The following is a 22371-nucleotide window of genomic DNA, read 5'->3' on the forward strand; positions in this document are numbered from 1 at the left end:
GACCCCAAGCACACTAGTAAACAAGGAAAATCTTGGTTCCATCCAACAAAATTAATGCCTCGCAGATGTGAAGAAATCATGAAATCTGTGGTTATACAACTAAATACTAGTTTAGTGATTCACAGGATTGCTAAAAAAGCAGTTTGAACATAATAGTTTTGAGTTTGTAGCATCAACAGCAGATGGTACTATTATTGTGAACACCCCCTTTTCTACTTTTTTTTACTAATAGCCCAATTTCATAGCCTTAAGAGTGTGCATATCATGAATGCTTGGTCTTGTTGGATTTCTACCTTGTTTCCCATGTAACAATAATAAATATACTCAAAACCTGGATTAATCTTTTTAGTCACATAGCACTACTATTATTCTGAACACTACTGTATGTACATGTGATTTCTTTTTTCTTCTTTTCAATAAATTTACAAATATATATATGTATGTATGTATATATATATGTATGTATGTATTTTAAAAATTCACATATTGTGTGTAGAATTTTGAGGGGAAAAGAAGGAATTTAATCCATTTTCGAATATGGCTGTAACATAACAAAATATAACAAAATGTGGAAAAAGTGAAGTGCTGTGAATACTTTGGGGATGCACTGCCACTACACTGCAGCATCAAAGTTGATGTTCTGTGTGATTTTTTTTTTTTAATCTTTTGATTTCTTTTTCATTGTCAGGCTGTTCATTTTTTTATTTCATTCCTTATGATCAAACACATTCCTGCTTTAGTTTGCTGTTCTTTTTATGCTAAGCCTCTCACTGCAATTGCACTTTCTCCAAAGCAGTTGCTGAAAACAATTAAACCTTCCTTCTGCTGTCTGTGTTCACTCCATATTGTCCCTCTGCCACTCTTTTCATCCTGCTTAGATCACTGAGCTCCACAACATCAAGAACATCACCCGGATGCCGCGGGAGACGAAAAAACATGCTGTGGCCATCATCTTCTGTGATGATACGTCCAAAACCTTTGCCTGTGAATCAGGTAAGTGTTCTCAGCTAGAGGACAGTGTAGGGTGTTTTTTTTAATGATGATGATTGGATGGTTTGTAAAAGTTTGAAGAAGTGGTGAAATAATCTCAAGTGTGAGCGACTGAGGAACAAAGAACGAGAGATGAAGATGTGAACGAGGCCATGGAGACTTGGAGTTTAACTAAGCGATGCTCATTTGCCGCTAAATTAAAAGTAGGAGGTGCTTTCAGAAATATTGATTTTCATATTGCAGGTATGAAAAATTATATTGGTATTGTTTGCACTGTGGTTCAATTCAATTATAGACTATAACAATAGAGATTGCTTCTTATACGTGAACAGCAAACCAAAAGGGAACATAATTCTACACATTGTCAGGTGCAATGCTTTTGTTTAGGTGCAAATAAATTGAGCTGCAAATGCAGCAAGGCAGGGACTGAGCTGTGGATGCACTTCGATGTTCTAATACGAAACAGACAAGGACGGACACCACAATCTCCATTCCAGTGGGCTCATTTCCATGCACAGATGTCCTTCTTTCTAACCACCACATGGATGTTTTATCTCACCTGTCCTGCACTTCCTGCAGCCCTGTTACAGTTTCACATCTTACTCTCCAGTCCCTCTTTTTGGGACTGAGACACATATGACACACTTATGGAAAGATAACATGATGTATTTACGATTTCTTACTTCCTTTTGTGCTGCAAATGGACTGAATGGGTGTGTGTGTGTGCATGTGTGTGTGTGTGTGTGTGTGTGTGTGTGTGTGTGTGTGTATATATATATATATATATATATATATATGTACAGTAAGGAAAATAAGTATTTGAACACCCTGCGGTTTTGCAAGTTCTCCCACTTAGAAATCATGGAGGGGTCTGAAATTTTCATCTTAGGTGCATGTCCACTGTGAGAGACATAATCTAAAAAAAAATCTGGAAATCACAATGTATGATTTTTTTAATAATTTATTTGTATGTTACTGCTGCAAATAAGTATTTGACCGCCTACAAACCAGCAAGAATTCTGGCTCACACAGACCTGTTAATTTTTTTTTAAGAAGCCCTCTTATTTTGCACTCTTTACCTGTATTAATTCCACCTCTTTGAACTTGTTACCTGTATAAAAGACACCTGTTCACACACTCAGTCAATCACACTCCAACCTGTCCAACATAGCCAAGACCAAAGAGCTGTTTAAGGACACCAGGGACAAAACTGTAGACCTGCACAAGGCTGGGATGGACTACAGGACAACAAGCAAGCAGCTTGGTAGACGACAAGAACTGTTATGATTATTTATTAGAAAGTGGAAGAAACACAAGATGACTGTCAATCTCCCTCTGTCTGGGATTCCATGCAAGATCTCACTTTGTGGGATAAGCATGATTCTGAGAAAGCTCAGAACTACACAGGAGGACCTGGTCAATGACCTGAAGAGAAGCTGGGACCACAGTCACAAAGATTACATTAGTAACATGTGATGCTGTCATGGTTTAAAGTCCTGCAGGGCAGCAAGGTCCCCCTGCTCAAGCCAGCACATGTCCAGGCTCATTTGAAGTTCACCAGTGACCATCTGGATGATCCAGAGGAGGCATGGGAGAAGGTCATGTGGTCAGATGAGACCAGAATAGAGCTTTTTGGAATCAACTCCACTTACCATGTTTAGAGGATGAGAGCAACAAAAAGAAAACCATCCCAACTGCGAAACATGGGGGTGGAAATATCATACTCTGGGGGTGCTCTTTTGCAAAGGGGACAGGACGACTGCACCGTATTGAAGGGAGGATGAATGGGGTCATGTATTGCGAGATTTTGGCAAACAACCTCCTTCCCTCAGTAAGAGCATTGAAGATGGGTCATGGCTGGGTCTTCCAGCATGACAGTGACCCAAACACACAACCAGGGCAACTAAGGAGGGGCTCCGTAAAAAGCATTTCAAGGTCCTGGAGTGGCCTGCCCAGTCTCCAGACCTGAACTCAATAGAAAATCTTTGGAGGGAGCTGAAACTCCAAATCTGAAAGAGAAGATCTGTATGGAGGAGTGGACCAAAATCCCTGCTGCAGTGTGTGCAAACCTGGTGAAAAACTACAGGAAATGTTTGACCTCTGTAATTGCAAACAAAGGCTGCTGTACCAAATATTAACATTGATTTTCACAGGTGTTGAAATACTTATTTGCAGCAGTAACATACAAATAAATTATTAAAAAATCACACATTGTGATTTCTGGATTTTTTTTAGATTGTGTCTCACAGTGGACATGCACCTAAGATGAAAATTTCAGACCCCTCCATGATTTCTAAGTGGGAGATCTTGCAAAATCGCAGGGTGTTCAAATACTTATTTTCCTCACTTTGGTCATGGATGACCGTCTTGTCAGCATCCAAGGATTTGCAGACGAGGTGGGATAATCACCGTTTTGGTCAATTCCATTTTGATGAAGGATTTAGGCATGTGGAGTGTGTTAGTGAAATTTGTGCCGAAGCTGCTAACAGTGGAGCAGAAGTAACTGCGTTTGTAAGTCTTGATGCACAAACAGTGATTCCGACTTCCTGAACACTGAAATGAGACATGGGTTTACAGGTACGACTCGGGAACCAAATTTCCGTCATCACAATGGAAACATCCAACATCACTCAGGCCAACGAAAGCACAGCAAGACTGCAGCAATGTCAGTCACGTTGACTGTTTTCTTTGACTCTTGTGGGGTGGTGCGTCATGAGTATGGACCAGAAGGCCAAAATATTAGAGTATTGTCGGGAGGTCCTACGCCACCTCTGTGATGCTGGGCGCCACAACCAACCGGATCTGTGGGTGGTGAAAAGTTGGCAGCTCCATCACAACAAAGTACCCGTCCATTCTTCTCAACTGGCTTTGCCATTTTTTCCTGGCAAAACACAGCACTATATATATATATATATATATATATATATATATATATATATATATATATATACGAGGTCTGTTAGAAAAGTATCCGACCTTTTTATTTTTTGCAAAAACTATATGGATTTGAATCACGTGTGATTGCATCAGACAAGCTTGAACCTTCATGCGCATGCGTGAGTTTTTTCACGCCTGTCGGTTGCGTCATTCACCTGTGAGCAGGCTTTGTGTGAGCAGTGGTCCACCCCTCTCGTCGGATTTTTATTGCGAATAAATGTCTGAACGATTTGGAGCTTTGCTGCATCAAATTTTTCCAAAAACTGTGAGAGACCTCCAGGTGGACACCATTCGGAAAATTCAGATGGCTTTCAGGGACGATTTTATGGGGATTACACAGATTAAGGAGTGCTCCAGCTGGTTTAAAGACCGCCCACAGCGTCTGAGAGCGCGGTGCACTCCGAGCGCCGATCGACAGGCTGACACCCCACTGAAACAACCAGATAATTTCCAACATGAAGGCTTTGTTGATTCGGGACGTCGTCTGACTTCCACTAAAATGGCAGAAGACGTGGACATCAAGACTTTTTTGGCACATTCCACTGTTACAGGAGTTTTTTTCATGGAAAGAGAAGAGGAGGGATGCACCACGGAACCACTCATGGCGCGGGACAAAAGCACCTCCGTGTTGGTCTCACAGGACGGCTTTCAGATGGCTTTCAGACGGCTTTCGGTGGCTTTTCAGTCGTGTGACTATCCGAGAAATTGTGCATGAGCTGGACATGCCAGAACATGTCCTGTGGTTGCTTTGCGCCATGCGGCTCCATCGTGACGCGTGGAATTCCTCCGCACGTCTGTCTCAATGTGCCAAAAAAGTGCAGATGTCCACGTCTTCCACAATTCCTGTGGAAGTCAGACGACGTCCTGGATCAACACAGCGTCCAGTGTGGAAATGAACGGCACATTTCACTGTTACAGGAGTTTTTGTCATGGAAAGAAGAGAGGTAACTGTTAGACTGATAAACAAAGTAAACAAAACTGAACAGCGACAAGCATTTTTAAAATTTAAAATCAGTTCAGCACCTACCTGTTAAAAGTTTTGTAACAGATGGACAGTTATACCCTCTGCTAACAGAAGAGAGCTGCTTCTATGAACAGCATCTCTATCCTCTGTAGACAAAGGAGAAATGGCCACAAAGAAAAAATCATTTCCTTTAACACCATACTGCTATGCTGGTAATATGACCCAAGTCATCCAGAGGCGTACATTTTTAACCTATAGTTCAAATTTTAACCAAACTAATTTTGCACAAGTTATTTAAAATTACTGTCATGTCTGAAGTTTTATGAAGTGAAAATATCAGATATATGTTTTAGTTTTAAAGTAATGTGCTAATTTTTAACGTTTTGTGAGCACATGCTGTGCCCAGCAGTGCATTATGGGTAGGATGATGTAATCTCAGTACATTTACAACAGGACAGTTGCATTTCAGACACTCTGTTCAGGCTCCATGGACAACAGCATTAAACTCTAGTGCCTAACACTCTCGTGAATATATTCTCTGGGTTTATAGACGTTGTTATTGTATTTGCATTTGTTAAATTCCATGCATTTTAAATGTAGCAGACAGGGATTATCTGGAATTTTGTTTTCAAGGCCTCTACTGCCATCTACTGGCCAGTAGTGTTCATGGCAGTATTTGCCCTAAGTACTAAGCGTCTGGGCACCAGTAGATGGCAGTGTTCTATTTATTTTGACCCCGGTTATATCGGATGATTGTCAAATCAACTTTTTGGCTTTGCAAATGGCTTTTTTTTTACAAATGAAGTTTAAAAACAAAACAAAACAACAGCAAAAAAAAAAAAAAAATAACATTTCAAGACAGCTCTGCGGTGTTTGCACAGGCACAGTGCGAGCGGTTAGATGCTTGTAGCTTTTCAGCAGCAGGATACCCTCACGACGGCTCACCAGAATAATATCAAACAGGTTTGATTTTCATTGGTTTCATTGGTTGATTTTCATTCTTTGTTAATAAAATTTTAACTATTAGAGAAAAAATTACTCATAACCATCCCAAAGACATAGCATTATCTTTGGCTGCTTTCAGTAATGCTGGTATTTGGTTAGACTCTTTCTCTCCGATTGTTCTGTCTGAGTTATTTTCATTAGTTACTTCCTCCAAACCATTAACATGTCTATTAGACCCCATTCCTACCAGGCTGCTCAAGGAAGCCCTACCATTAATTAATGCTTCGATCTTAAATATGATCAATCTATCTTTATTAGTTGGCTATGTACCACAGGCTTTTAAGGTGGCAGTAATTAAACCATTACTTAAAAAGCCATCACTTGACCCAGCTATCTTAGCTAATTATAGGCCAATCTCCAACCTTCCTTTTCTCTCAAAAATTCTTGAAATGGTAGTTGTAAAACAGCTAACTGATCATCTGCAGAGGAATGGTCTATTTGAAGAGTTTCAGTCAGGTTTTAGAATTCATCATAGTACAGAAACAGCATTAGTGAAGGTTACAAATGATCTTAAGGTTACAAATGATCTTCTTATGGCCTCAGACAGTGGACTCATCTCTGTGCTTGTCCTGTTAGACCTCAGTGCTGCTTTTAATACTGTTGACCATAAAATTTTATTACAGAGATTAGAGCATGCCATAGGTATTAAAGGCACTGCGCTGCAATGGTTTGAATCATATTTATCTAATAGATTACAATTTGTTCATGTAAATGGGGAGTCTTCTTCACAGACTAAAGTTAATTATGGTGTTCCACATGGTTCTGTGCTAGGACTGATTTTATTCACTTTATACATGCTTCCCTTAGGCAGTATTATTAGAAAGCATTGCTTAAATTTTCATTGTTACGCAGATGATACCCAGCTTTATCTATCCATGAAGCCAGAGGACACACACCAATTAGTTAAACTGCAGGAATGTCTTACAGACATAAAGACATGGATGACCTCTAATTTCCTGCTTTTAAATTCAGATAAAACTGAAGTTATTGTACTTGGCCCCACAAATCTTAGAAACATGGTGTCTAACCAGATCCTTACTCTGGATGGCATTACCCTGACCTCTAGTAATACTGTGAGAAATCTTGGAGTCATTTTTGATCAGGATATGTCCTTCAATGCGCATATTAAGCAAATATGTAGGACTGCTTTTTTGCATTTGCGCACTATCTCTAAAATTAGAAAGGTCTTGTCTCAGAGTGATGCTGAAAAACTAATTCATGCATTTATTTCCTCTAGGCTGGACTATTGTAATTCATTATTGTCAGGTTGTCCTAAAAGTTTCCTGAAAAGCCTTCAGTTAATTCAAAATGCTGCAGCTAGAGTACTGATGGGGACTAGAAGGAGAGAGCATATTTCACCCATATTGGCCTCTCTCCATTGGCTTCCTGTTAATTCTAGAATAGAATTTAAAATTCTTCTTCTTACTTATAAGGTATTGAATAATCAGGTCCCATCTTATCTTAGGGACCTCATAGTACCATATCACCCCAATAGAGCACTTCGCTCTCAGACTGCAGGCTTACTTGTAGTTCCTAGGGTTTTTAAGAGTAGAATGGGAGGCAGAGCCTTCAGCTTTCAGGCTCCTCTCCTGTGGAACCAGCTCCCAATTCAGATCAGGGAGACAGACACCCTCTCTACTTTTAAGATTAGGCTTAAAACTTTCCTTTTTGCTAAAGCTTATAGTTAGGGCTGGATCAGGTGACCCTGAACCATCCCTTAGTTATGCTGCTATAGACTTAGACTGCTGGGGGGTTCCCATGAGTGTTTCTTTCTCTTTTTGCTCTGTATGCACCACTCTCCATTTAATCATTAGTGATTGATCTCTGCTCTCTTCCACAGCATGTCTTTTTCCTGATTCTCTCCCCTCAGCCCCAACCAGTCAGAAGACTGCGCCTCCCTGAGCCTGGTTCTGCTGGAGGTTTCTTCCTGTTAAAAGGGAGTTTTTCCTTCCCACTGTCGACAAGTGCTTGCTCACAGGGGGTCGTTTTGACCGTTGGGGTTATTTTGTAATTATTGTATGGCCTTGCCTTACAATATAAAGCGCCTTGGAGCAACTGTTTGTTGTGATTTGGCGCTATATAAATAAAACTGATTTGATTTTGATTTGATCATTGATACGCCACAAGGTGCTATCTTGCATGGAGGCCCAGTCCGAGGGAGACTGACAGTCATGTTTAGCTTCTTCCATTTTCTAATAATTGCTCCAACAGTTGATCTTTTTTTCACCAAGCCTCTTGGCAATTGCCCCGTAGCCCTTTCCAGCCTTGTGGAGGTCTACAATTTTGTCTCTGGTGTCTTTGGACAGCTCTTTGGTCTTAGCCATGTTAGTAATTGGAGTCTTACTGATTGTGTAGGGTGGACAGGTGTCTTTATGCAGCTAATGACCTCAAATAGGTGCTTCTAATTTGGAATAATAAGTGGAGTGGAGGTGGACTTTTTAGAGGCGGACTAACAAGTCTTTGAGGGCCAGAATTTTTGCTGATTGGCAGGTGTTCAAATACTTATTTGCAGCAGTTTCATGCAAATAAATTTTTTAAAAAAATTCTACATTGTGATTTCCTGATTTTTTATTTTTTTTTTTGATTATGTCTCTCACAGTGGACATGCACCTAAGATGAAAATTTCAGACCCCTCCATGATTTCTAAGTGGGAGGTGAATTCTGGTTATCTTTTCTCATTACTTTGCTGCTTCATTAACAACCACCTTCCTCGACATAATGAGTATTCTCACATTGTGGAGTATTTCAAATGGCTTAAAAGCAGAGAGAGATGGAGTGAGATATTAGATTCACATTATTACTCTTTTAAAAAAAGTCCCATAGGACTAGATAAAGTTGTAAAATGTAATTCTTAACTCTATCAGCCAATGGACAGAATGTTTTATATGAAGATACAAATGAGGTTCTTAGTGGGTATGTGTATTTGTGCATGATAACACATTCCTAATGTGCAATATTCTTTTACGAGGTCTGTTAGAAAAGTATCGGACCTTTTTATTTTTTTCAAAAACCTGATGGATTTGAATCATGTGTGATGAGCAAGGTTTGCATGAGCAAACCTTGAACCTTTGTGCGCATGCGTGAACTTTTTCCCTGTCGATTGCATCATTTCCTGGTAAGCAGCCTTTGTGTGAGGTGTGTGTCATGCGCTCGGCGTTTTTTCATTCCAAGGAAAAAGACGGAACCATTCGTTTGATTCAGACGGCTTTCGGTGACGATCCTATGGGCATCACACAGATTAAGGAGCGGTACAACCGGTTTAAAGACGTCCGCACAACGGTGGAGAGCGAGCCACGCTCCGGTCTGCCATCAACATGCTGAAATGACCGAGTCATTTCCAAAGTGAACACTGTGGTGATGTGGGACCGTCGTGTGACTGTCCGAGAAATTGCAGAAGAGGTGGACATCAGCACTTTTCGGTACATTCCATTGTGACAAAAGATTTGGCCATTCAAAGAGTGGCGGTGAAAATCATGCCGATGGCTTCGGCACGAAGCTGCCGACGGCGGAGCAAAAGCGCCTTTGTATTGAAGTCTCACAGGACATGCTGTGACATGCCCACCTCTTCCACAATTTCTCAGATAGTCACACTACTGAAAAGTCACCGAAAGCCGTCTGAATCATCCGAATGGTTTCCACCTGGCTGTCGCCCAGTTCCTGGCAACATTTGATGCGGCGCTGCTCCAGTCATTCCGTCTTTTTCCTTAAAATGAAAATCCACAGAGCATGCTGCACACGTCCCACACAAAGGCTGCTTACCAGGAAATGACGCAATCGACAGACGTGAAAAAGTTCACGCATGCGCACAAAGGTTCAAGGTTTGCTCATGCAAACACACGTGATTCAAATCCATCAGGTTTTTGAAAAAAATAAAAAGGCCCGATACTTTTCTAACAGACCTCGTATATGGTAGAACATCCACTTTCAAAATCGCAGGGTGTTCAAATACTTATTTTCCTCACTGTATATATCACTCTTCCATCTGCATCAGATGCTGAAAGCACTTTACAATTGTGCCTCACATTTACACAAACACACTCACACACCGATGTCAGGGTGCAGCCATGCAAGGTGCTCACTACACACCGATATTAAGGATATTAAGGACCTTTTCAAAGGGTCCTTAGTGATTTTCCAGTCAGGCTGGGGTTTGAACTGAGGATCCTCTGGTCTCAAGCCCAACGCTTAACCACTAGACCATCACCTCCACGATTCTGTAAAATGATTACATCATAAAGTGACCCTGAGTATTGACCCACAACACTTTTAAGTAGGCGTCATGCCCTATCTGGATGTTGATGGAGCATGTGTACTTAGTGTTGCAGAACACATTCAGTTTCAGAAGTTCTGATCAACTGAAGAAATATTCCATCAATTGGGAAACATTTGTCAAACCTACCATGGCCTGAAATCCCTACTTGGCACCTTGGAGTCTTCTTATTAATGACTTCAGGACCCAGGACTGTAAAATCCCAGCTACAGCAGCCACAGTAAGGTGAAAGGAACTGGAGTCCAATAAATAAATAAATAGATGCAGGGTTGCAAGAAGTTTGGTACAGTGGTTACTGCATGACTTCTTTCAGAAGGGGTTTGATTTTCTCAAGCTAATGCCTTAAAAAATAAATTAACACAAATGGAGAAAATTATTTCCCTTCTATCACACACTCTTTTTTCTTAGCAGGGCCTCCTCCAAAGAGACTCATTGCTCCAGGAGCAACACAGGCAACATCTCACCAGCAAACTCTATTTCTGACAGTTCTTTCAACTCCCTTCCAGTTGGATCCCATTTTGTTATCTTCAGCACCAGTGCCACATCTTCATGTGTTTTATGGTTGCCCACTCTTACTCTTCCCGTGAGGGTTCTAAGTCAAGAACTGGATGATGGTGCTAGTTGGTTGGTTGACCAATCCACTCCTATGTCCTACTCCGATTCAGTGTGCCATTCCTTTGTTTTTTTTTTTTCATTTCAGTATCAAATCAGGAACACAAAAAAGTTGGTAACCTTATATATTTGTAAATATGGTGCACCCCCCCCCCCCCCCAACCTTTTGTAATCTGTGTAAATTGCAGCTGCGACAACATAATTTACTTAACTAACATAACTAACATAACTTGTAATTTGGGATAAAAGTAATCTGTCTGTCTACAGTGTGTATATATTAAAGAAACCATTGCCATTTCCAGTTCTGTGTTGGAAACAATATCCTGAGTGTCATTACAGAGCACTGCGGCGCACTGAAATGTTGAAGAATAAAACTAACCAGAGTGTGTTTTTCCACTCTCAGAATCCACTACCATAGCTCCTGACTATGAATTGTGACAGGCAACCAGAGGCCTCATTTATAAATGAAACGTATACATAACATAAACCATGGGTGCACCTTTCTCATTCATGGACTGGTACTGTTATTCATTCATTCATTTTCATCATCTTATCCAGGTCGCGGTGGCAGCAGAGCATGCATCTCACCCCACACTTCCATAACCTCGACCAAGTCCTGTAACTCTTCCGGGGGGGATCCCAATGCCTTCCCAAGCCAGCTGGGAAATATAATCTCTCCAGTGTGTCCTGGGTCTTCCCCATGGCCTCCTCCGGTTGGCTGGAAGACCTCCCTAGGGAGATCCAAACCACCTCAACTGGCTCCTTTTGATGCAAAGAAGCGGCGGTTCCACTCTGAGTCTCTCCTGGATAGTCGAGCTTCTCGCCCTGTCCAGGAGTGTACACCCAGATACTCGACGGAGGAATCTTATTTCTACCACTTGTATCTGCAATCTTATTCTTTCAGTCATTACCCAAAGCTCATGACCATAGGTGAGGATAGGAGGGGAAATCAACTGGTAAATTGAGAGCCTCGACTTCCGGCGCAGCTCCTTCTTTACCTCAGCGGTCCAGTAGAGCATCCCTAAGATGGTATTGTTATGTCACTTACTATTGTGTATATACATTTTTCAGGCCAAGTCAATCCTAATATGGTGAAGTGGAAATGAGGAAAACGATGCAACAATATTTCATGTAAAACAAAGTAGCCAGTGTCGATCTGCTTTTCTTATTATGTTGAAAATATTCCTGTTTGAGCACAAACACCTCTATTAAAACATACAGTTCAACATTCACAAACTGCATTGGAAATAAATGAGTGTGCTACTTATTATTTAGATATTACTTTTATTTCATTACTACAACCCCAATTCCAATGACGTTGGGACATTGTGTAAAATGTAAATAAAAACAGAATACAGTGATTTGCAAATCCTCTTCAACCTATATTTAATTGAATACACCACAAAGACAAGATATTTAATGTTCAAACTGATAAATTTTATTGTTTTGTGCAAATATTTGCTCATGTTAAAATGGATGCCTGCAACACGTTTCAAAAAAGCTGGGACAGTAGTATGTTTACCACTGTGTTACATCACCTTTCCTTCTAACAACACTCAGTAAGTGTTTGGGAACTGAGGACACTAATTGTGTGTTATGATTGGGTATAAAAGGAGCATCCCCAAAAGTCTCAGCCATTCACAAGCAAAGATGGGGCGAGGATCACCACTTTGTGAACAACTGCATGAAAAAATAGTCCAACAGTTTAAGAACAATGTTTCTCAATGTTCAGTTGCAAGGAATTTAGGGATTCCATCATCTACAGTCCATAATATAATCAGAAAATTCAGCGAATCTGGAGAACTTTCTACATGTAAGCGGCAAGGCAGAAAACCAACATTGAATGCCTGTGACCTTCAATCTCTCAGGCAGCACTGCATTAAAAACCAACATCATTATGTAAAGGATCTTACTGCGTGGGCCCAGGAACACTTCAGAAAACCATTGTCAGTTAACACAGTTCATCGCTACATCTACAAGTGTAAGTTAAAACTCTACCATGCAAAGTGAAAGCCATACATCAACAACATCCAGAAATGCTGCCGCCTTCTCTGGGCCTGAGCTCATTTGAAATGGAGAGACGCAAAATGGAAAAGTGTGCTGTGGTCTCATGAGTCCACATTTCAAATTGTTTTTGGAAATCATGGACGTTGTGTCTTCTGGACAAAAGAGGAAAAAGACCATCCAGATTGTTACCAGCACAAAGTTAAAAAGCCAGCATCTGTGATGGTATGTGGGTGTGTTAGTGCCCATGGCATGGGCAACATACACATCTGTGATGGCACCATCGATGCTGAAAGGTACATCCAGGTTTTGGAGCAACACATGCTGCCATCCAAGCAACATCTTTTTCAGGGACATCCCTGGTTATTTCAGCAAGACAATGCCAAGCCACATTCTGCACATGTTACAACAGCGTGGCTTCGTAGTAAAAGAGTGTAGGTACTAGACTGGCCTGTCTGCAGTCCAGACCTGTCACCCATTGAAAATGTGTGGTGCATTATGAAGTGCAAAAATACGACAACAGAGACCCCAGACTGTTGAACAACTGAAGTCGTACATCAAGCAAGAATGAAAGAATTCCACCTACAAAGCTTCAACAATTAGTGTCCTCAGTTCCCAAATGCTTATTGAGTGTTGTTAGAAGGTGATGTAACACAGTGGTAAACATACCACTGTCCCAGCTTTTTTGAAACATGTTGCAGGCATCCATTTCAAAATGAGCAAATATTTGCACAAAAACAATAAAGTTTATCAGTTTGAACATTAAATATCTTGTCTTTGTGGTGTATTCAATTGACTATAGGTTGAAGACGATTTGCAAATCATTGAATTCTGTTTTTATTTACATTTTACACAATGTCCCAACTTCATTGGAATTTGGGTTGTATTTCTGTGTTTTGTTGTATTATACTCTCTTGAACATTCCTGTGCATCCATATGCACAGAGTGTACGTGCATTGTAGACTTGCCTCGTGAGGGTTTCTGACTGTTGTATTCTATAAATAACAGAAATAGAAGGCACTAGACTTCTGACTGGCTTTTTCCTGGCCTGTGGTGCAAATGGTTTCTGCTGTCAGACAATATAAACCCCTTGGTTGTGGGCTAACATGCCAATATTAAGTATTAGTTTTAAATTGACTAATAACTATGGCAAGCCTTAGTATCTCGCATTGCATGATTCATTTAAATAATCTCCTCACCCCAGATTTTCTAAAAGTCAAAATCCAACAAATACACATGCAATGAGGCCATCTGCAAAAAGGCTGTGTTTATGCCTTTCTGTTATAACGTTTTGGCCATATGGCACATTTCTGTCTGTGCGCGATGCAGCAGGCAGGTGCCTCAGTGTTGAGGACCCCATTAATTACAGTGGGCAAAGAGAACGTCCACATTTCATTTTGCTGACGTCGCTGGATGTTTACTTTCAGAAGTGTGGATGGACCAGGTGTCTGCCTGGGTGTTTGTCATCCAAGACCCAAAGTGGTTTCATAGCGTGGCAACTCATTGCACCAGCACCTGCTCCCACACCTCACCTGACCTTTAGTAAATCCTGAACGTAGTTTTTTCTTTTGTATACCAAAAAGAGTATTGTGCTGATACTCTTTAATAATACTGACAGAGATACAGAAACTGAAGTAGAACAAAAATGCCAAAAGGGGCAGATCTGATGTTGAGCTGACTTTCCTTCCTCTAATTAAAAGGAGAACGTGTTTAATGTACATACCTGCTTCATTTCTAAACAGTGGTCAGGAAGCAGAGGGAGCCTTCACTGCTCTGTGACTGAAGGTGCTTCTGACTTCGGCGTAATTGGTCCGTCACTGCGTTCAGCTAGCAGAACCGAAAATTCCAGAGGAGTCAGGACCTTTTGTTTTTAGACAAGCTGAACTTCAACTGAAGACTTAATATGATATATCTTTTTGAGCCACTGCAGTGTGCTTTTATAAAATATCATTCCACAGAGACAGCTCTCAGTAAAGTGGTGAATGATCTTCTGCTTGCAGTGGATTTGGACACCACTACGGTTCTGGTGCTGTTAGACCTTAGCGCTACGTTAGATACCGTGGATCATCATATTCTACTCGATAGGCTGGAGAATCATTTTGGGATTACTGGGAGTGCCCTTGCATGGTTGACGTCATACCTGACCGGTCTTTTCACTGTCTTCTCACTTCTCACTGACATAAAATCTGGGGTTCCACAGGGGTCAGTCTTAGGCCCCCTGCTTTTCTCCATAGCACTCCTTGGGCACGTATTGCTGCATTTTGAGATTACCTTTCACTGCTATGCTGATGATACTCAGTTATACATGCCAATAACTGCTGGTCATCTCATCCACATAAAATCCATAGAAGATTGCCTGGCATCAGTGAGAAGCTGAATGTTTAGCAACTTCCTACTTTTAAACTCTGATAAGACTGAAATGATGGTTCTTGGTCCAGTGAGACATCGGCATCAATTTGACCAGCTAATGCTTAGCCTAGGCTCGTGTGACATACATCACACTGACAAAGTGAGGAATCTTGGGGTAATTTTTGATCCTACATTGTCCTTTGACCTCCACATTAGAGATATTACGAGGACTGCTTTCTTCCACCTGCGAAATATAGTGAAGATTTGTCCCATCCTGTCTATGGCTGATGTTGAGACCCTGATTCATGTGTTTCTCTTCTAGATTGGAGTACTGCAATGTTCTATTTTCTGGTTTACCACAGTTCAGCATTATGGTTCTCCAACTGGTTCAAAATGATGCTGCCAGACTTTTGACATGAAGCAGAAAGTTCAACCACATTACACCCATTTTGGTGTCTCTTCACTGGCTTCCTGTCCCAGTGAGATCAGATTTTAAGGTTCAGCTACTAGTCTATAAAATGTGTTCATGGACTGGCACCTCCTACTTAGCTAATGGTGCAGGACTACTTTGTGTTCATAGGGTGAATAAAAAGTCTGTGGGTCACAGAGCTTTCTCTTATCATGTCCCTGTTCTGTGGAATGATCTCCTTGCGTCAATAAAACAGTCAGATTCTGTAGAGACTTTCAAGTCCAGACTTAAGACGCACTTATTTTCCCTTTTGTATAGCTAGTATACTGACATAGTATGTTGCTATGCTTTTTACTTTTTTAAATTAATTTCATTTGGAAACAGAGCGTGCCACGGCCTCAACTTTATTTCAATTCTGAGTCTTTTAGTGAAGCTTAGGGCTAGTGGCCGGCAATCACCTTAGTATTTCTTTTGTTCTTCTTGTTGCTTAATGCTGACAAATTACACTATATTTGTTGTCTTTCTGATGCCTGTTTCTGTTTTTTTCTCTCTGTTTGAGGTGCGGCTCCATCCAGAGATGGGTGTGGTGTCTGTTTCTGTAACCCTCCTGTCCTGTGCATCGGCAACATTTCCTGTATATTAATTTTGTGAATTGTTTTGTAATTTGTTTGTAGCATGGCTCAAGCAGAGGGTCACCCCTTTGAGTCTGGTCTGCTTCAGGTTTCTTCCTCAGAGGGAGTTTTTTCCTTACCACTGTCACCTGTGTGCTTGCGCTGGGGTTGGTAAGGTTAGACCTTACTTGTGTGAAGCACCTTGAGGCAACTTTGTTGTGATTTGGCGCTATTCTGAAATATGATTATTAATACTTATGATTGATCCAAGGCTTCTGAGATTAACACAGTCGAATTTTAAACCATTTTGTTGTGTGGGCTGCTGAAGAGGAGGTACTGCTAGCCCACCACCACCAGATGGCGCCCTGCTTGAAGTGCAGGCTTCAAGCACGAGAGGGCGTCATAGCAACCGGGAGTGACAGCTGTCACTCGTCATCAGCACCAGCTGTCACTCATCCACATCACCACCACCTTAAAGGCCGGACTGCAACTCCACCTCCCCGCCGAGAAATCAGCTACCTTGGAGGTAATTTCTCTGCTGACTTAAAACTGAATAATAGTCTGAACTCTTTTGCAACCGTTTTCCTGTGGTGTTTCCTTATCTGCTGGATTGGCGTTTGGTGTGATTAGCGACGGCTTCGCCTCACATCCCAACCAGATAAGTGGTTAAACAGGAGCTGCACGAGTGTGTGATTGGAGGTGGAGGTGCTCCCTCCCAAAAGAACACAGACTGTGGGATTACTGAGTGTGCATACTCACACTCACCTGTGCTGTTTTTTGTTCTCTGCCAGCAGTGCCAGGTCTGACAGCTGGAGACGGTGGCCACCTGGGGAATCAGGACTTGGCGGCTCCGGTGTTCTTCAGATCCGTTGGCGGTGAGGGCCGTGTGGGATCCGGCTCAGTTCTGGACGGGCGTCTCCTATCCTCAAGCCTGCCCACACGTCACCCAACGTGTAATTGACTGTAGTTCCAAACTTGTTGTCTGTATTCCGTTGTGCACAATTTACAACATTAAATTGTTACTGTTTGGCTTATCCATTGCCCATTCATTTACACCCCCTGTTGTGGGTCCGTGTTCCTACACTTTCACAACACATTTATCAATGCAACCTCTTTTTTCAGCTCCTTTACAAACACATAGGGACACCGTTACCATATTTTTCATGCATGGCACATCGGCTCACAGGCTTCTTGTGTGTTGATGAAGTGTTTGTTTGACCGATTTTCCACTCAGTGACTTTAAAAGTGTCGGAGTTTAGAGGCAATCAGTAAGTGTGAATGAGGGAAGCTGGTTCAAGGGATGTCTGAGCACAGAGCCAGTGTTCAGCGAGGTATGTTAGATTGTGTGTCCATATTCTTTCTTCGTTGTGTGTGTGGACATCCTGCTTCAGGCACCAACAGACCTTTCTCTCACCTTCCAGCTGTGCATGGGTCTGACCCATTGCACTCCTGTGTGGCCGTCTCATTTCTTCCACTGGTAAAAACAGAAAAAATCTGAATGTGCATGCAGTCTTTATAGTCAGTCATATGTAAGTACAGACAGATATTGATACATGGACCCCAAAAAATGGCATCCCTCGTGCTTTCCACTGGCTGTAGTTACATATCCTCGATTTCCACAGGGCTTGAGTCGAGCAGTTTTACGAAGATAAACGACTACAGTGTTTGGCTCATTTCATACTTCAGTAACTCTCACCGGAAACTCATATAAGACAAATGGAAATCTTCTCTATTGTAAACACTTTTTTTCTGATTTAAGAGGAGCAAATATGGTATTCACAAACAACAGTCTTTCAGACAGAAGGCTCTAATATAAAATTCAGTCTTACAATGAATCCCCCCGATTAAAGCGCGACTGTCACATAGCCATGCGCTTATGCACAATGCTCGCATCCCAAATTCAGGATGGTCTTGATTAAAACTTCAGAACAAAAACCACGCAGTACTAATATCCTCTTCATTTCCTTTGTGATTAACAAGCTCAAGCACTTCTTCACTTTGGAAAATAGCCTATCGATTGGCTGAATAGATGATGGTGACTTTCGGATGTAAGCGTAGCTGCATGGTTCCTGCAGAGCTGCAGCCTTGGAACTGAGGATTGGCACAGTTGTGTGGCAGAAGCTAGCATCCATCTCCCGTTGGCTACTGTTGAACCGACTGCCGTTTTTAATCTCCACTGAATCAATCAGATTGATTTTTCTCTCACCTCTGTTACTGTTAGCTCAATGTGTGCCTTTTACCACCACTGCTGTTTTTTGAAATTCTTCAGGTGATTCATGTGCACATGTGTGACGTGTGAAAACTCAGTACTTGCTCGGGCTGCACAGTTTGGTAGCAGTATAATTTCTCATTATGTCTGCAGTATTTGATAGGTAGGAGGTGTGCACATCTGATGATAGCCGTGCCTTTATGCTGTGCTGCTGTGTGCAGAGCTGGATGCAGAGGAATGGTGTAAGCTGCTGTGTGTGGAGTGTCTGGGCAGCCGCCTCAACGACATCAGCCTAGGAGAGCCAGACCTGTTGGCAGCGGGGGTGCAGCGGGAACAGAACGGTGAGTGCCCAATTAGTCTTCTTTCACTCTCTCTTTTTCACTCACACACACACACACACACACACACACACACACACACACACACACACACACACACACACACACACACACACACAGCCATTTTCTTCTGCTGGCCTCCAAGCAGTTAGCAGTTACACCCCAGGCCCATAGGTGTTCAAGCAAGTGAGCCCTCAGAGGGTTAGGGGAGCAGAACAGCCACTGTCCAATTAGGCTCAGCTAATAAGGGCCATTTTTTGTCAATATCTGATTCAGAGTCTGTTGTTAGATTCTTGACTTACATTTGCAGAAGTTAGTTTTAGTTTAGCGGAAAGTTTAGATGGCGGAAGACTGCCTTTCAGGAATTGTTTTGAGGTTTGGAATTGTTTCCAGGTCAGTCACAACTACAGCAACCAGCACCAGAGGGTAAAATAGCCCCGACCTCCAGTGCTGAAAAATTGAGCCAAAGCGGAAGTGACAAATGTTGATCAGAAGCCTATGTTAAAATCTCAAATTTTGTATCAGAATTAAATATGCTTACAGTCTTGTACAAAAGACAACAGGAAAAAAAAATAGTCTACATAATTTGTTTCCCATTCATCACAACTGTATGGAGAATTAATTTTTTATAACGCTTTAATTTTAGCTGTTTTAAGCAATAATTTAAGGAATAATTTGGGACGTGTCCACTACGTGATAGCCACTATGTACCGGTGGGCACAGACAGCCACATGATAGTTAGTCAGTGACTGTTAGCTGCTGTGGACTTTACAGTGTTTGACCTTTTTAATCTTTTTATTACAAATATCAGATAATTTGGCTTGTTGTGCATTTAGTTGTAAAACATCATTCAAGAAGTCTGTGCTCCAACATTTCCATTGAGTGAAATGTTAATATGTGATGTCACTCATATGTCTTCTGAAGAGCGGGTTTGAAATTCGAATGAGGCGGCTCTTGATGTCTCCGTCTTTGGCATTGCCTCTCTCTGCCTAACTCCTTGTCAACCCATAAATGCTTAAAGAAGTTCAGCATGGTCAAGACCAGCATTACCTCAGTAACAAGCTAACAGGAGAATGGGCAGTGGTTTTATAACAAGTGGCTTGAGTTGGGGTATTAAATATTAGAACAAGTGTATTGTATTGCGTACATGATAGGGGTGGTGGCCATATTGTTAGCAGTGATGCCGGTAACGCATTACTTACTAATGCATTACCGGCAGCTGATTCGCGGGAGTGGTGGCCAAGTGGTTAATGCACTTGGTTTCAGTGCAGAAGGTTCCGGGTTCCCTGCCACATTTCTCCATGTAATGTGGAGTTGCGTCAGGAAGGGCATCCGGCGTAAAACCTGTGCCAATTCAACATGCAGATCCACTTTGGATTTGCTGTGGCGACCCTGAGTGCAAACAAGGGAGTGGCCGAAGGGACTTACTTACACAGAGGGTTTGTCCAGTATCTATGCAGTTTTTGGCAAACAGTAGCCATCACACCTATATTCCAGCACACTGTCTTTGTGGATTTTCTAATTTTCTGAGCTTGTGGACTTAAAAGTCACTGTGATGGCCTCATAAAGACGAATGTCGGCCTCATCTATCCATTTACTTTACTACCAGAGATGCAACAAAGCCGTAAACAACAGCAGAAATAAACTTTGGCAACTGCGTTCAGGTTACCACTGTGTATGTTCTGCACATTTTTTACAAGCAGAAAGCTTTGATGGTCTCAGATGAAGCGCTACCGGAAGAAGAAAAAGTTGCTGTTCCATGACTGGCCACTTGAGACTGTCTCCAAAATAGAACACATTCCTATAGGAGTCCTGTTAAAGTGTTCAACTCTTGAGCAGAAATGAACAGCCTGGTACAATAATGGTAATTCAGCTTTTGATGCGACGCTTCTGATGTCCTCTAAAAAGCAACACGTCTCATTGAAAATAATGCTTTTTAGACCGATTCTTGACGCCTCTGACGCTTCCGACGCGTGAAAGGCCCATTAATCTGCAATAATGAGCTTGAAATAGTGCTGATCAAATAATGAGGATAAAATCTATATTGGATTCCTGATCAGGATGCAACATCCGATTCTGATCAAGTCTGAAACCACGTGATCGGGCCCGATTTCCGATCACGTGATCGGATCGGGACATCCCTACTGATATCCGTCATATGTCATCTTGAAGCGTATCTCGGGAATATTATCTCTGGTGTTCATTTCTAATTTCACCTCAGTTGGTAAGCGTTTTGGCATCCACAAGATGTGCTCAATATGTGCACCGCTCCTCTGGTTCGGCCAGAGCTCCCTCTGTTAATATTGTGAACAGTTCTATCAGTTTGAGACTTCTTTACAATCCTCCATATTGTCTTTCTGTCTGGAGCATTTCTGACTGCAAAATGACATTGATATTGTCATTGGGTTTGCACGATCGATTTGGCCTCAAAGTAGAATTCCACCAGTTTCCCTTTGTACTCAATTGCAAGCGGCATCCTCATTGGATCAGTCTCAAACTACATCAGAAGTTGTGTGCGTCATTGGTTTACCTCATAATGGAGCTTGTCGCAGAGACTGGTGAGATTATGGCTGCTCAAGTAATGTAAAAAGTCTTCATGAGAGGAAACAACAAGGTGCAGGGGGTAACATTGCAGCTCGTTCTCTGTGTAATTTGTAAAGGAAATTGCAAGGAACACTTTAAAGTTCTAAAAGGGGCACGTAATTGAAACAAATGTGCCGTCTGTATTCTTACCAGAGGTTGTCCTCAGGGAGGCGTTCATGCTTCGGTGAGCCTGCTGCCACATTTCCTCACCCCTTTCTTACAGGAGAAGCGCTGCGCTGTGGTCACACAAAAGTTACATCAGTCTGCTATTAAGCTTCCTGAGACTAACCGAGCTTGTGAATGCAGGAGTGGAAGGAAAGACAGTCCACAACCACAATTCAAATGGAAGCCGCAGAAAACAGCAGGGATTAAAAATTTGATCGTCACTGGCCCTAAAAATACACCATGCTGTGGCATTGCCATTTACAATCCAATGCAGACATATCGCTTATTGTGAATCATTAAGTATAATTAGTGAGAAGTGATTTAGATTATGAAGCATTCTCTTCCTGTCTCTTTCTTTCTCCTTCTCCACATGCTCCAGTTAATTAGTTTAATGTGATTGGCTGATTTTGCTCTTTGATCCCAGGCCAGCTCATTGGATAACACTTTAGACAGTGTGGGTAAAGTAGTCTTTTGAAAACTTTTTTTAAAGGAAATTCTAAAATATAGAGAAGTACATTCTATTTTTTATCATCATTATCAAATCTGTATTATTTTGCAGAAAGTAAATAAGTCTATCAAGAAAAACAAATTTAAATAATGGAAATTTAAATGAAAGTGCATCTTGAGATTCTGTTCATGAAAATCACAAGCAGAGTAAAAGCACAAGTGCATAAAGTCAAGGACATAATTAAATGATAAGGCAGCGCACATACAACAGTTGTTGCGCCATATGTTTCCAGCTGTGTAGACGTTTGTTGAGATGCATGCAAAACATTACCTGTCAAATATTAATTTCACAAAATACGGCTAAATGAATTATAAGCAGATGTAATTAACAAGATCCTCATAAAATATGCTATAATGCCCTGAAGATAAAGTACAATACATTTTTATTCATTCAACAGACAAATTAAAAGGCACAATT

At 41.5% G+C, this 22371-nt stretch overlaps 1 protein-coding gene across 1 annotated transcript in view; it reads left to right on the top strand.

The window, feature by feature from the left end:
- dok6 (docking protein 6) overlaps nucleotides 1-22371 on the top strand; it is a 251744-nt gene that overhangs the window by 186731 nt on the left and 42642 nt on the right. The window contains exons 3-4 of the mRNA XM_034170327.1: nucleotides 879-993; nucleotides 18582-18701. Coding sequence (XP_034026218.1) covers nucleotides 879-993; nucleotides 18582-18701 — 235 coding nt within the window. The remainder of the gene's footprint in view (nucleotides 1-878; nucleotides 994-18581; nucleotides 18702-22371) is intronic.

Source organism: Thalassophryne amazonica, chromosome 1, assembly GCF_902500255.1.
Source record: "Thalassophryne amazonica chromosome 1, fThaAma1.1, whole genome shotgun sequence".
NCBI classification, from domain to species: Eukaryota; Metazoa; Chordata; class Actinopteri; order Batrachoidiformes; family Batrachoididae; genus Thalassophryne; species Thalassophryne amazonica.